This window comes from Dromiciops gliroides, chromosome 1, assembly GCF_019393635.1.
Source record: "Dromiciops gliroides isolate mDroGli1 chromosome 1, mDroGli1.pri, whole genome shotgun sequence".
Taxonomy (NCBI): Eukaryota; Metazoa; Chordata; class Mammalia; order Microbiotheria; family Microbiotheriidae; genus Dromiciops; species Dromiciops gliroides.
Window position 1 is genome coordinate 551380208 of NC_057861.1, and position 14801 is coordinate 551395008.

The window sequence follows — 14801 nt, forward strand, 5'->3', positions numbered from 1 at the left end:
TCAAAACTTGAATCTATGGTACATTAAAGCAAATGGTTCACAAAGCTTTTTTCAGGGCTGTGAGAAACCCTGAAAGTTTAATTAGGCCCCTGAGGACAAAATCTTGAAAGGTCTAGAACCACACCTTTTAAAGGTGGGGCAGAACCCTTATAATTAATGTTCTGTGACATACCAAAAAAAAAATCTATCAAACCAAAAGCAGACTACCATCAATTAAAAGTCATGTTGCCAGATACTCTTAAGAGAAAACTGTAACCACACAAACTGAAAATACCACATACTGATCATCACCTGGGATTGCAAGACCCTATAACATTAAAAGCAATTGTTTTTTAAAAAAATAAACATTCATGATTTGGGGTTTTAAAATTAACACATCTGAACAAAAAAATTTTTTTTTTTACTAAAGTACTTTGCTGTGATTTAAGCATAAGATGACAAATTTTTATATAATTCCTGTCCAGAAAGTAATATAGATTATATTATTTACTTTAATTTCACAATGAGCTTACTTTTTAGTATCAACTGCCCCATGATTAAATGAACTGTCTTTAAAAACTCATTCCAAGCTTAAATTTTTTTTTACTAGTATTTAAGTTTAACCCCCTGCCGGACCAGTCCAAATACTATATAATTAAGAGGTCAGCAGTTTTATTAAAGATAAAAATGTATTTTTTACTTCCACCTAAGTTGTCTGAATAAGAATTTAACAAATAAAATTCACAATTAAAAGATTTCAACACACAAGCTGCTTGTACAGATCCATTTTCCAACACAAAAAGCTGTTATGCTTCCATAACTATGACCAGATGACATTAGCTCATTATATCTTTTTTTTAATAGCAAAGGGGGGGTGCCCTCCCCTCTCAGCACTGACTGCACAACAAATTATAAAAACTTGTTAATTTGCATTAACTACTTTTTCATCTAATTGAACAGAATCCACATTACTTTTTTCCCCCTAACTTTCAAATTGAAGCATTTCAGGTAAGGCTACAAAATGCTAAATCACTTTAATATATAGTTTGAAGAAATTTGCTAAGCTTAGAAATTAAAATGTTATTTGAAATGACAAAACTAGTGATAGTATTCTAAAAAATATTTTTTTAGTCTTCAAATTGTCATATTTTTTATCCTGTAGCCGTATTCGCTCTGCATTCAACTGAACTAATAATCAGAAATGGTAAAAGGAAGGTTTAGTGGAGAAAACCTACAGGAAACATCAAATGAGTGCGCACTATAGAAGAGCCCACTTTTTTTTTTACACTCTGTGTATCAGCATCACAACTATATAGTAACATACTGGAGACACAAGATTTAATTAGCAGTGTTTTACTATTTTCTCTCTTTAAAGTAAAACCAGATAGATTTTTTCTTTACAAGTCTAAGACGTTCCAGAAATTTTGCATCAGAAATCGACCACCTGTGGGAATGCAGAACAAACCTAACACCAGAGTGAAATGGATTTATAGTTCCTGTAAGAGTAGCAGCAGTTATTACCACAGCACTTCCCTTTATATTTAAAAAAAAAATTATAACGTGCTGCAGCCTAAGCACCCTTTCACCAATGGCCTAAGATCCCAATCCAGTAATAAAATCTTCACTTGCCTCTTAACTTCCCCTTTCCCCCAAGAACATTCTCCATAAATATTCAGAGGCCAAGTCTCCGACTTAAGCATATTTCAAGGCCAAAGTCGTCTCTGATTTAAGTACTTTTCAAAGCCATAGGCATTTCTATTAGTTTCTCAGTTAAAAAGGGTCCCTTTTATAATCTATTCTAAATCCACTCCCAGTGCTTAAGCGCACACACCTCCTTCCCTCCAAAAAGAGATCTACACACACTTCTTTCTCCTCCTTTCCCGAAATTTGCTTTAGATTGGGGGAAGAGAGCCGAACCTGCAGAGCTTCCTCCATCTACCCAGGAAACAGAAACTCCATGAGAAAAGTGAAAGTCGCACCCAACCCCCAAGACACCACCCGAAGCAGCAAGCAGGAGCAGCCACTGCTCGGCTCGGCTCAGCTCCTCCTCCTCCTCCTCCTCCTCCTCCTCCTGGGCTCTCCAAACACCGTACACATACACACCATTTTCTAAGCGGAAGTGATCTGGGGGCTGCGGGGAAGGAACACCAACTCCAACTCCGGATCTCTGGCTTTCCAGATGTCTCAACACACCGCAAGATGGAACTCCGGTTAGTCGGCTGAGGGAGAGGGGGTGGGGGAGCGGGGGAGCGGAGGGGGTGGACTACTAGCCTTCCACCCCTCCACCTACTCTAATCACACAAGTTCCGTGCCCAACCTGGAGCGGGCGAGGATGGGAGGTGGGGAGGATGGGGAGGGGACTGGAGGGGGCGTGGAAGGGGAGGAGAGCAAAGAGGGAGTGGGAGGGGAGAAGGGGAGAGCGAGAAGGGGAAAGGAAAAGGAGGAAAGGAGAGGAAGGGAGAAGGGGGAGGGAGAAAGAGGGAGGAAAAGGGGAAGAGGAAGAAAGGGGAAGGGGAGAGAAAAGGGAAGGGGGAGAAAAGGGGAGGAGGAGAGATGGAGAAAAAGGAAGAGCGAAAAAAGGGGAGAGGGAGAAAAAGAAAGGGCAAGAGGGAGAGAAGAGGAAGAGGGAGGAAAAGGGGAGAGGGAGAGAAGACTGACGAGAAAAGGAGGAGCGAGAAAAGGGGGAAAGGGAGAGGAGAAAAAAGGGAAGGATGGAGCAAAATAGAGAGAAGGGGAGAAATGATAAGAGGGAGATCCCGAGAGAAAAGAGGAAATTAGGGAAGAGGGAGGAAAAGGAAAGAAGGGAAGAGAAAATGGGGGGTAAGGGGGAAAGAGAAGGAAAGAGGAGTGGGAGAAAAGGGAGGGAAGGAATAAAAGAGAGAAGAGAGGGAGCGGGGAGCAAGGGTGCGAGAACGGGGAAGTGTGTGTAAGAAGTCCCGGGCAGTCTGAGTCCTCTCCAGCCCCAACGGGAGAGCTCCGCGGGGGTTTGCTCTTCCCCGGGAGAGCGGCTCGGCAATCACCCCACCCGCCCGGGCCGCCGGCGGCAGCAGCAGCAGCGGCGGCGGCAGCTCCACCTCGCTCACCCGCGCACACACACACCCCCTTCCCTCCTTCCTTCTCTTCCTTTGCGCCCCCCCCCCACACTCCAGCGGCGCCCCCTCCCAGCCTCGGCGCCCCGCTCCACCAGAAGGGCAGCGGGGTTGGGGGTTGGGGAGAGGAAGCCAAAGCCGACCTAAGGGGAAGCAGGGGTGCTTCCACCCCCGTCGCCCCGCGCACCCCTCCCCCGCACACACGGCGCCGCGCCCAGTCGCGCGAAGGTGAGGGGGCTCCTGCGCCCACTCCACCCGCCGCCACCGCCCTCTTCCCGGCTTCGAGCCAGCAAAGCTCCCGGGCCGGCGTAGGGATGGCGAGGGGTGGGGGGTGGGGGGGTGCGGAAGGCTCGAGGCGGGCGCCGAGAGGCTCGGCCACGCTCCCCCGGCCGGCGCTGCTCGGGGCTGGGGGCCCGCCTGCACTTACCCATCCATGGCCCAGGAAGGACGGGAGAGCTCGGGGCGGGAGGGAGAGAGGCCGCGGGGGAAGTCCTCGGGCCGGCGGGCCTGGCGCAGCACAATGAGCGGCAGCCCCGGGACTCGAGGGCGTGGACGCCGTGGGCGGGGGTAAAGGGGGGGAGCCTCGAGAGGAAGAGGCGGCCGGACACTCGATCGGGCGGCTCCGGGCTGGAGGGGAGCGGCGTCTCTCTCCGGAGCACCCAACCCCCCAGCCAGCCGGGGTAGGAGAGAGCGAGAGGAGGAGGAGCGGAGAAGGGAGCGCGCCCCCGCCGCCGCGTCGGGACCGGCAACTCCTCTGCCCGTCACGCGGCTGGCTGGCGCGCCCGCGCGCGTCGCCGCCCTCGAGAACAAACTCTCCGCCCCCGCCCGGCCGGCCGGGCCAACGCGAGCCTCTCGGGTTCACTCCTCCCAGTTTCCAGACGCCCCAACGCGTGCGCGCGCCTCCCCTCACAACCTCTCCCCGGCCCAGCCGGCGCGCGCGTGCGCGCATCCTTGTGCAACCTAGCTCGCCCCACCCCAACTCCCCCCTACCCAGCCGCGCCCCACCTCCTTTCCTGTTTCTTAGATTCGGAGAGGAACGAGCGAGCAAGCGCTCTGTTGCCTCTGTTTCTGTCCCTCTACCTTCTTTCTTTCTTTCCTTCCTTCCTTCCTTTCCCCTCCTCCAATTCCCACTCCAACAAAAATATTCAACTATTTATCCCAATTACCTAAACCTAAAAGGGAAAAGGGCTGCGGGGTTGGTGTCAGTACCACCTGGAGAGAACAGCAATTTCCCCCCTTCCCCCCCTCCATCCTGGAAGGAGGTGCCCCTGGCCAGACACTAGCTGTGCCTTGGAAAATTACCCCCCTATACACACACACTCCCCCTACCCCCAAATCTAAGGTTTTCTCTTCGTATTTCTGCTCCTAGCAGCCCTTCATTTCAGTTATCCGTTCTAAAAATCCGTATTCGGGCACCACCAGGATGGGAGGGGCCGTCAAAGAGAACGGATAAACAGCTACCTCGCCTCCTTAGGTTTGGTACTTACTTACCCCAGACCGCTCAGGCCCAAAGAAAATACCCCATTTTTGAGGTTCCCAGGACTGAAGCGTCACCATATCCATGTAGCTCTTTCCAAAAGAAACGCAGTTTTGGCTGTACAGTTCAACAGGCATCAATCAGGTACCTAAGAAGAGCAAGAAAGCAATTGAGGACAAGAAGCTTAAACTAAGCTGAGATCAGATGGTTAGCCATGTATTCCTGTAGTTCAGATCAATGTTCGAGGCTTAAAATAATAGAAAGGAGGAGAAAGATTGTGTGCAGAACATGAGAACGTTTGAGGCTATTTTTAGCCTTTGGCTTGTCCTCATCTTACTGTCTGTGCCTGAATTAAAATGTAAGATGGAGAAAATATCAGAGTTAAAGATGCGTCATGAAATGGGAAATAGGCTTTAGAAGCTTGAGTTGTGGATAAGAAATGATTCCTCCCCAACCCACCCACCCCCTAGTATCTTCCCAGCCTCCTCAGCCTAGAAAATACCTTGGAAGGAATAGGGATTAAACGTCTTGTGTTTAGTCCTAGAGACCAAAGCTAGGAAGTGGGAATGCTCAGAAGTCAATTTAGGGTTGGTTGAAGGAAAAAACTCTTAACAAGTAGGGCTGTTCAAAAGTCGAATGGGCTGCCTTGGGAGGTGATGGGGTTTCCCCCTTCAAGGAGGGCTGGATGATCTCTTGTCTAGGCTGTTTATAGAGGGGATACGTGTTTAGATAAGGATTGGACTAAATGGATTCTAAGTTACTTCTATCACTGAGACTCTGATCTTAACACTATAGAGGTCTGATCACATAGCTCTACTACGTTAAAATCTTCAGTGATTCCCACTTTTATTTGAACCACTAAATAAAGTCAAAATTCCTTAACCTTGCCCTCCAGTGTGGTTATAACCTTATACAGTACTACTTTCCCTTATATGCACCCTAGCTAAATTGGAATATTGTGATTTCCCCACACAAATTCTTCCTGCCTTTTTCTATTTGCCCTCATATCTGCTTATTGAAATCATCATCATCATCCCTACCTCATAGGATTGTTGTAAGGCTCAATTGAGATGATGTGCGTAAAGAGCTTTGCAAACTTAAAAGGGCTATATTAACGTGAGCTATTACCCAGTCAGACACAGCGTGGTGAAGTGGTTAAAGAATAATTTCAACTTAAATATCTACTAGCTATGTGATTGCCTTCAGAACCGAGATCTCAAGTTAAATTCTGCCTCCGACACAAAGTGGCTGTGGGATCCTGAGCAAGTTGATTAGCCTCTCAAGACTATAAATTGTAGAGAACGTGCCAACTTGTATTGGTAGAAAAAATTCCATACACCATAGAAATCTCAGTTCCAGTCCCTATCCTCAACTAACCATCATCACCACACCATCGATAGTGATTTCTTGCCCACCATCACCCAGGTAGTAAAGCTCAGAAATAGTTTGAGAACATAGGTGCAATGGCTAGAAAGCCGGATTTAATGTAATAGATAAAAAGTTAGCCTTGAAATCAGGAGACCTGGATTCAGTTTTCAACTTAAATATCTACTAGCTATGTGATAATGGGTAAGGCTTAACTTCCCAAAGCCTCAGTTTCTTCATACATAAAATATGGATAGTAATAATTGTACTACTTACCTCATAGGGTTGTTATATGAGGATGAAATGAGATAATATAAACTACTTTGCCAACTTTGAAGCCTTATATTAGTTATAATTATGTTCTAATTTGTATTAAATGTATTTATGTACATGTCCGATCACCTGCTTAATTTTTGAATCCTTGAAGTCAGGGACAATGTTCTATTTATCTTTGTCTATTCTGCACATCCAAGCATTAGGCAATACAATTAGTGAAACTGTATAATTTACATAGTGGCCATGCATTGGGATATTTATTTCATAAAGTCTTTTCTAAATTTTTTTTTACACTCTTCATCCTTGTCAGTCTTAATTACATTATAGTATTCTATTACATAAGGTACAATGATTCTACTATTTGGAGAAATTTAGCATGCTTCCAGTTTCTTACACTTAGAAATAACATGGCCAGGGGCAGCTAGGTGGCGCAGTGGATAAAGCACCGGCCCTGGATTCAGGAGGACCTGAGTTCAAATTCGGCCTCAGACACTTGACACTTACTAGCTGTGTGACCCTGGGCAAGTCACTTAACCCCAATTGCCCCGAACCCCCCCAAATATTTTTTTTTATTGGCAATAAGCATGGAATGCAGGAACTCAAATTTTCTGGACATAAGAAATGACATCAAGGATTCTACCCATTCTTTCTTTCTTTCTTTCTTTTTTTTTGTGGGGCAATGAGGGTTAAGTGACTTGCCCAGGGTCACACAGCTAGTAAGTGTCAAGTGTCCGAGGCCGAATTTGAACTCAGGTCCTCCTGAATCCAGGGCCAGTGCTCTATCCACTGTGCTGGCTAGCTGTCCCTTCTACCCATTCTTTTTTTTTTTTTTAATTTTTTTTTTGTGGGGCAATGGGGGTTAAGTGACTTGCCCAGGGTCACATAGCTAGTAAGTGTTAAGTGTCTGAGGCTAGATTTGAACTCAGGTACTCCTGAATCCAGGGCCAGTGCTCTATCCACTGTGCCACCTAGCTTCCCCTCTTCTACCCATTCTTAATGGGCATTTAAGTCAGCCTTGCAGTTCCTTTATTGGGGAGTGAGTTAATACACCCTGCTCAGTATAGCCAGACCCATATACGAGTTAAAGTACAGTATATGAGAGAATAGAGAAACAGCAGATAAAGCTCCAAGAAGTGTGCAGATATTATATCTATGGTAGGTTCCTGTTCTACTTAGAAGCTAGGACACAGAACAGATAGCAAAAGGGAACTGGAGTAGTACCAATATATCCTATAGATTCTGGATCAGAGCCATATATGTAATTCTTCACAACTGAACTCTGTACTCCATTACTAGGAAAGATGTACCCTGCCATGGACATCTTTGTTGACCAAGTCAGTTACACCAGTATGAAGGTAGTTATTTACCCATGTCCCATTTACCCTGAAAAAGGTGAGGAAACAGCGAGGTTGCAAGAACCTCAGACAGGAATTGGCCAAGAGAGGACATACAGTCCTTAGAGGTGACTGTGACTACCTCTCCCATAAGAGTAGTTCCTCTTCTGCCAAAGCCCATTACAGTGCTCTGATCCATTTTCCAGATACAGCAGCAGACCATATTGACCTTCTTTGCCCATAGCCAGTTGTCCTTTAAAATGTAGGTCTGAATCTTTGCTACCAATCAAACACAAGTGGTATTGGTCATTGACAGAGGGGGATCCATTCTTGATTGGACAGTACACAAATAGAGGAAAGTTCATTATTAATGAACTAACCACAGTTCATAAAATAATTTCTCAGAAATATGGATACAAGTACAGAAAGAATAATGCTATGACAATGTTAGGATTAAAACAGAATAGGCTATTAATTGAAAAATAAATTATTCTGGAAACTTTGCCCTACCCTAGACTGGGAAGAAAGAGTACTAATTGGGATTTTTCAGAAGAAGGTTAAATGATCATCTCAAGGCCAATACAGCATAAGTAAAACCATAGGACTCCACAGACCTTAGCTGCCTCACTATGCAACCTGGTGATAGATGAAAAGCAATAAAGATGGGTTAGAGGTTTGCCCAATAAACCAGAAGATGGGAAGAAAAACAGGTAAAGGTTGGACTAAATGGCCTCTGAAGAAATCCATTGGAGTAAAAGACAATAAAGAGCCCAGTTGTCCCAATGGCAGGAATATTGAGAGAGTCATTGGTTTTGTTTTAGGTATGGGAAACCAAACTACCTGGCTTAATACAACATGAAGCACCACACAACCCCTCCCTCCCCTATAGTAAGCTATACTTCTGCAACATCCTGGAAATAGGTTGCTTAGAATTTGGTGAAAAACTGAGGAGTGGCCCTCCTGAGGTAAGACACCACAAGAATATGTGGTAATTAACATAGGAAAACCTCTGGAGGGAAGCCTAATGTACTAGGAAACCATTCTTCTCATGTGGCAAGCAGATGGCAGTGGTGGACAAATCATTCTGGGAGTAATTGATACAACAGTGGCTGGGATAGTGTCTGAGTCACCATGGTTACAGTGGCACACTTCCTATAATGAATGGAGCTTATATCAATGTAGTTTCCTGGAGCTAGGACCAGCTCAGCTAAGGTCAGGGTCACCTCAGGATCCTCCCCCAGAACTAGCAACATCTAAAGGACAAGGGGCCCTGATACTTTTTGTTTACTTGCTAGACATCTTTAACAAAGAGGGAAAAGTTCAGCTTCTACCTCTTAAGGGCTCCCACAGAATACCTTCCTGTGACATTACCATACCATATACAGGGGCAGCTAGGTGGCGCAGTGGATAAAGCATCAGCCATGAATCAGGAGGACTTGAGTTCAAATCCGGTCTCAGACACTTGACACTAGCTGTGTGACTCTGGGCAAGTCATTTAACCCTCATTGCCCTGAAAAAAAAATTGCTCTCCTTAATGTGTTCTCTTAGAACCAACTAACAGTAAAATACATTCAATCTAAATTAAAACATTCCACACCATACCATATACCAATTTATATAATGAGCAAAAGAGGTGCTATATCTGCAGTCATATATTCAAGAAAATATGAATAGGGTTTATCTGAACTCTAAAGCAATACTTCTCAAACTATTTTGTCTCAGAGCCCCTTTATACTCTTAAAAACTATAGAGGATCAAGAAGAAAAAGGCACAGAAGAGCTCGGAGGGCGAGGACTAGTATTGGTCCAGAGCCCAGGACTGAGGCGCAGGCAGCTCCTGGGGCCCAGCACAAAAGGGCTAGCAGCAGACACCCCCTCTCCCTCCCTCAACCCCAATAAAGACAGGAACTCACAAAAAAAAAACTATAGAGGATCTCAAAAAACTTTTGTTTATGTGGCTTATATTTGCCATGTAAGGAATTAAGATCGATTAATTAAAATGGATAATCTATTTATTGATTCATTTTAAAATAACAATAACAAATCTAGTACTTGTTAATATAAATAATATTTTAATGGAAAATAACTATATTTTCCAGAACAAAAAAAATAGTCAAAAAGTGACATTGTTTTACATATTTTTTGCAGATCTAATATCTGCCTTAATAGAAGTCAGCTCAATTCTCCTTTCTGTTTCTGCGTTCAATCTGTTGAAATATGTTGTTTTGACATTAAGAAAATCTAATCTTATATAGATGTATTGTTGAAAAAGGAAGGAATATTTTAATAGGTAAATAATGTTTTAGTATATTATAAAAATAGTTTTGACCTCAGGGATCTCCTGAAAAGATCTCAGGGACCACCAGGAGTCCATGACCCATAATAGCTGCTCTGGATTATGCAGAAGTATTCAGGTTTTTTCCCCCCTTCTAAGAAAGGAGAAGAGCTATAACTATTGATTACAGGGAGCTCATCAAAAAAAACAAAACACCAAACTCCATAGATTATAGGATATTCACACATTTATAGTAAAGTGGATATATGGGGACCATATATAATCTTATAAGATCAAATTCAAAGATGAATGGAAACCAACAGTTCTTAATTTATTTGGACATTACAAATGATCATAAGACTTTACATTTATATTTAAAGTTTGAAGAGCACTTTATGAATAAAGTATTTCATACTATTCTTGTGGAGAGAATGAAGAGATATATGTTAGATAATGATATAATCAGATAATTTCAGAACAGGTTAGATGACTGGACTCAAAAAGTAGTAGTTAATTTATAAAGTAGAGGTCTTTAGTGGAATACCTCTAGGGTTCTGTGCTTGGCCTTGTGTTGTTTAATATGTTTATTAAGAACTTAGATAAAATATGCTTTACACATTTTCAGATGACACAAAGATAGAAGGGGAACCTAACAGAGTAGATGGTAGTCAGGATCCTAAATGAACTTCATAGGCTCAAGCATTTAGGCTGAATCTATTAAGATGAAATTCAGTAAAAAATATGAAGTCTTGCACTTGGGCACAAAAGATCAATTTCACAAGGATAAGGTGAGGGAGGCATGGTTGGACAACAGTTGGTCTGAAAAAGTTTAAGGGAAGGGTGGTAATTGAACTGCAAGCTCAATGGTAACAGTGTAATGTGGCCACCAAAAAAAGCTCATATGCTGAATTGGGGGGGGGGAATAAACTGCTAGCTAATCTGATTTTTTTCTAAAAAGAGAGGGGAAAATGAAATCGACAATGTCAAAAATGAAAAAGGAAAATTCATGAGAAGGAAATAAGAGAAATTATTAGAAACTATCCTATCCAATTCTATACCAACAAAGCTGATAAATCAAAATTTAACAGAACAAGAAATAAAGAGTTACCCTACTCTCATAAAAAGAAATTGAATGAATCAGGAATTCCTAAAGAAAAAGTCTCTAGCACTAGATGGACTTGCAAATGAATTCTATCAAACATTCAAAAAATTCCAATATTATATAATTTATTTGCAAAAAAAAAAAGGTATGATGTGTTGAACCTGACTCAGTATGCTTCCTTGGTCATTTGGATCTGACAGTGGAATGAAATGAGACACCTATAGGTCATTCAATAGTTAATAAAAGGAGACTTACTTAGCCATAGCATAAAACGGATACTCAAAAGCTTGTAGAATTTAGCTTCAGTTGATGGAACCCTGTCTGGTCAGCAAGGTAGGGTGTGTTGACTCAGATACCTTGGAACATCCACCAAGTCTGAAGGGTTTCAATTCAATGTGGATGAATATTTTTATGTACTTAGATGAACAAGAAGGCATGTTCATATGACTTAAGGCCATGAGGAAGTTGGATCAGTAGCAAAATATCTTTAGTCGTACCCTAAGCCAAAGAAGTCTAGGAAACAGTTTCCTTGGCTTTTAGGGAAAAGGACTAGCCTAATCTACATGGGAGTGGGGAACTCTAATCTATCAAAGAAGGGATCCTACCATACTACTTGTATGAAAGAAACATAGTCCTAACACCTATACTGGGGAGAAATAAAGTGAAGAAAGAAAACCATAGACTAGTATCTCTCTCTCTTTTTTTTTTTTTTTTTTGGTGTGGCAATTGGGGTTAAGTGACTTGCCCAGAGTCACACAGCTAGTAAGTGTTAAGTGTCTGAGGCCGGATTTGAACTCAGGTCCTCCTGAATCCAGGGCCAGTGCTCTATCCACTGAGCCACCTAGCTGCCCCTGACTAGTATCTCTTAATGAATATCAATGCACAAATAGTGAATAAATTAAGAATATAGAGTCTACAAAAAGATTTTTAAAAAATTATACATATGACCAGGTTTGATTTGTACCAAGAATGAAATAGGAGTTCAGTACTAGGAAAATTATAAACATAGCAAACCATATTAGTTACAAAAATAGTAAAAATCGCATGATTATATCAACAGATTGAGAAAAGGCTTTTGACATGATACAAGACCCCTTTACATAAAAACATTTAAAATAATAGGAAGAAATTAATTTTAATATGGTAATATATATTTAAATAAAAACAACATCATTTATAATGGAGATATATTGCAGGCATTTCTAATAAGATTGTTAACAGTAATAGTAATAGCTTTTGTAGGGAGCTTTGAGGTTTGCAAAGCATTTTATAAATAGTATCTTATTTAATCCTCAAATTTGATCCAACAACCCTGGGAAATCAATGCTATCTCAATTTTACACCTGGGATAGCTGAGACAGACATAGGTTAAATGACTTGCCCAGGGTGAAGGGTCAAACAGGGATATCCAGTCACCACTATTATTTGATATAGTTTTAGAAATGAGATCTATAGGTATAAAGCAAGAAAATGAAAATAAGGGAATAGAGATAGTCAAAGAGGAAATAAAGTGATCATTTTTAGCAAATAAGATAATTTACTTAGAGAATCCTAGATATTCAACTAAAATTAATTTTAAAAATTAATGATTTCATCAAAGCAGGAAGTTATAAAATAAACCTAAATAAATTATCCTCCTTTCAATATATAACTAACAAAGCCAAGTAGGAAATAACACAATGAGATTCAAAATAACTATAGAATGTATGAAAAACTTGGGAGTCTACCTACCAAAGCAGACGCAAAAGTCTTCAAAGGTGGGGAGGGAGTTTTTACATATTTTTAAAATATCACCATGTAAATAAATAAAAAGAAAAGGAAAAATCAACATAACTTATCAATATATTGGAAAAGTCTGAAAATATGTGCAATGTACAGTCATGGATTACCCATCTGTGCAGAGAGCTGGACTAGGAGTGCCTTCATTTTCTTTATGATTTTGCAACATTTACTTAACAAGACACTCTTTATAGAAATAAAGATAGACCTAAATAATTGGAGAAATAGTAAATACTCATGATCAGAGGCTATGCCAATATATTAAAAATGAAAATATTACTTAAATTATTTTATGTATTCAACACCATACCAATCAGACAACCAAAGACTTCAGTATTATGCCTCAGCTAATGTCTCACTCTGGAACTTCCCTCCGTACCTGAGTTCTCTTCACCTGGAAAATCCCTTCATCATGCTAACCTCCCTTTCCCTATTTGTATATTCCTATATTCCTCCTTGTTTCTCCATTTGGAAGGGGATATAGGGAAGGCCTGCTAACTGTCATTCCCTTTCCTGCTGTGCTTCTGACTTTTTGGACATCAGCACCAGGCCCCTACCTTAGTACCTTTCTCCCCTTTCCTTTTTCAGGTTCTTTTTCTGTGTTGTTTCCATCATTAAACTATAAGTTCATTGAGAGCAAGAATTGTGTTTCTTTTCTTTTTCTTTTTTGGGGGGAGGCAGGGCAATAGGGGTTAAGTGACTTGCCCAGGGTCACACAGCTAGTGTTAAGAGTCTGAGACCGGATTTGAACTCAGGTCCTCCTGAATCCAGGGCCAGTGCTTTATCCACAGCACCACCTAGCTGCCCCCTAGAATTGTGTTTCTTTTTGCTTGTACCAGTATCCACAAAACTTAGCTAAGTGCCCTGTAGATAGTAAGTACTTCAAAACTTGTTGCCCACCTATGCAAGGGTTGGTTTGCAGAAGATTTCTTAATCTTTTTGAGTATCATGGACCCATTGGACCATAGGCAAGCTTAGATAAAATACATAGGATTACAAAGGAAGCCAATTATATTGAAATAGTTAGGGAAAGAGTTAAAAAGGGAGTTTGCAGACTCGATTAAGAAATCTAACTTTAAAGAGATTGGGAAAAATAGCAACAAAATTTATCTGGAGGAACAAAAGGTCAAGAATCTTAGGGGGAATCTTTTTAAAAGGTCAAGGAATTTTTAAGGGAAATAACCAGGGTGGGAAATGGGTCCAACAGAAATAGCTCTCAAGCTATCCTTCAAAGCAGGCAAAGTCATTTGTTAGCGGTTAAAAAATAAAAGAGTTGATCAATGGAAGAGACTGGGTAAACAAGACCTAGAAGCAACCAAATATGGTGGCAGAGTAATAAACACATAGACTCCGGTTATTGGGTAGGATACTTCTTATTCAACAAAAAATTTTGGGAAAACTCAAAATAAGTCTGGCAGAAATTAAATTTACAAAATTTCATACCAAAGACCACATTAAGCTCTAACTTATGGTATGACCTGGACATTAAATCATAAGCTAATGGAGGATCAGAAAAAGAGGTACCTTAGCTGCCACAACCAAGGATGGGACAGCTAGGTAGAGTAGTAGATAGAGGACCTGAGTTCAAATATCACCTCAGATACTTACTACCTGTGTGACCCTTGGCAAGTCATTTAACCTGAATGGTCTTACAACATTCAGAGCCATTTCCAGTTGTCCTGATATATATTTTGCCAGGGGACCCAGATGGTTCTGGAGGAGAAAGTAAGATTGGTGACTTTGCACTGCTCTCCCTCACTTAACTCCAACTCATGACATCACCTCCCCATGTCATGGTCTTCTTTGAGAACAAAGGACAAACAACAACAACTATGGATAGGGGAAGAATTCTTGATCAAACAAGAGATGAAGAACATAACTTCAGATGAAATGAACAATTTTGATTACATAAAATTGAAAATTTTTGCATAAATAAAATAAATACAGTTGGAATTGGAAGGGAAATAGTTAACTTGGAAAAATCTTTGCAGAAAATTACTTTGATAAAGGTATGATATCTAAGATATGTAGATGTCAGAAATTAATATTCTATTCAATCATTTTAAAGTCATGTCCAACTTTTCATGATATCATTTGGGATTTGTTGGCAAAGATACTGGAATGGC

General features: G+C 41.4%; 2 protein-coding genes across 8 annotated transcripts in view; one reads left to right on the plus strand and one right to left on the minus strand.

Annotated features, from left to right (window-relative positions):
• Positions 1 to 5169, minus strand: part of PTBP3 (polypyrimidine tract binding protein 3) — a 108613-nt gene extending 103444 nt beyond the window's left edge. For 3 of the 7 annotated variants that reach the window (XM_043976806.1, XM_043976801.1, XM_043976804.1), the window contains exon 1: positions 4560 to 4887. Coding sequence is in view for 2 of the 7 variants with exons in the window: in XM_043976799.1 (XP_043832734.1) it covers positions 4560 to 4682 (123 nt within the window). In the remaining 5 variants the exon portion in view is untranslated. Of the gene's footprint in view, positions 1 to 3495; positions 3822 to 4559; positions 4888 to 5047 lie in introns of those variants that run through there. The other 4 variants (XM_043976799.1, XM_043976802.1, XM_043976800.1 and 1 more) reach the window with 4 other exon arrangements.
• HSDL2 (hydroxysteroid dehydrogenase like 2) overlaps positions 2164 to 14801 on the plus strand; it is a 179342-nt gene continuing 166704 nt past the window's right edge. The window contains exon 1 of the mRNA XM_043976809.1: positions 2164 to 2189. Within this exon, the coding sequence (XP_043832744.1) occupies positions 2179 to 2189 (11 nt within the window). The 5' untranslated portion in view covers positions 2164 to 2178. The remainder of the gene's footprint in view (positions 2190 to 14801) is intronic.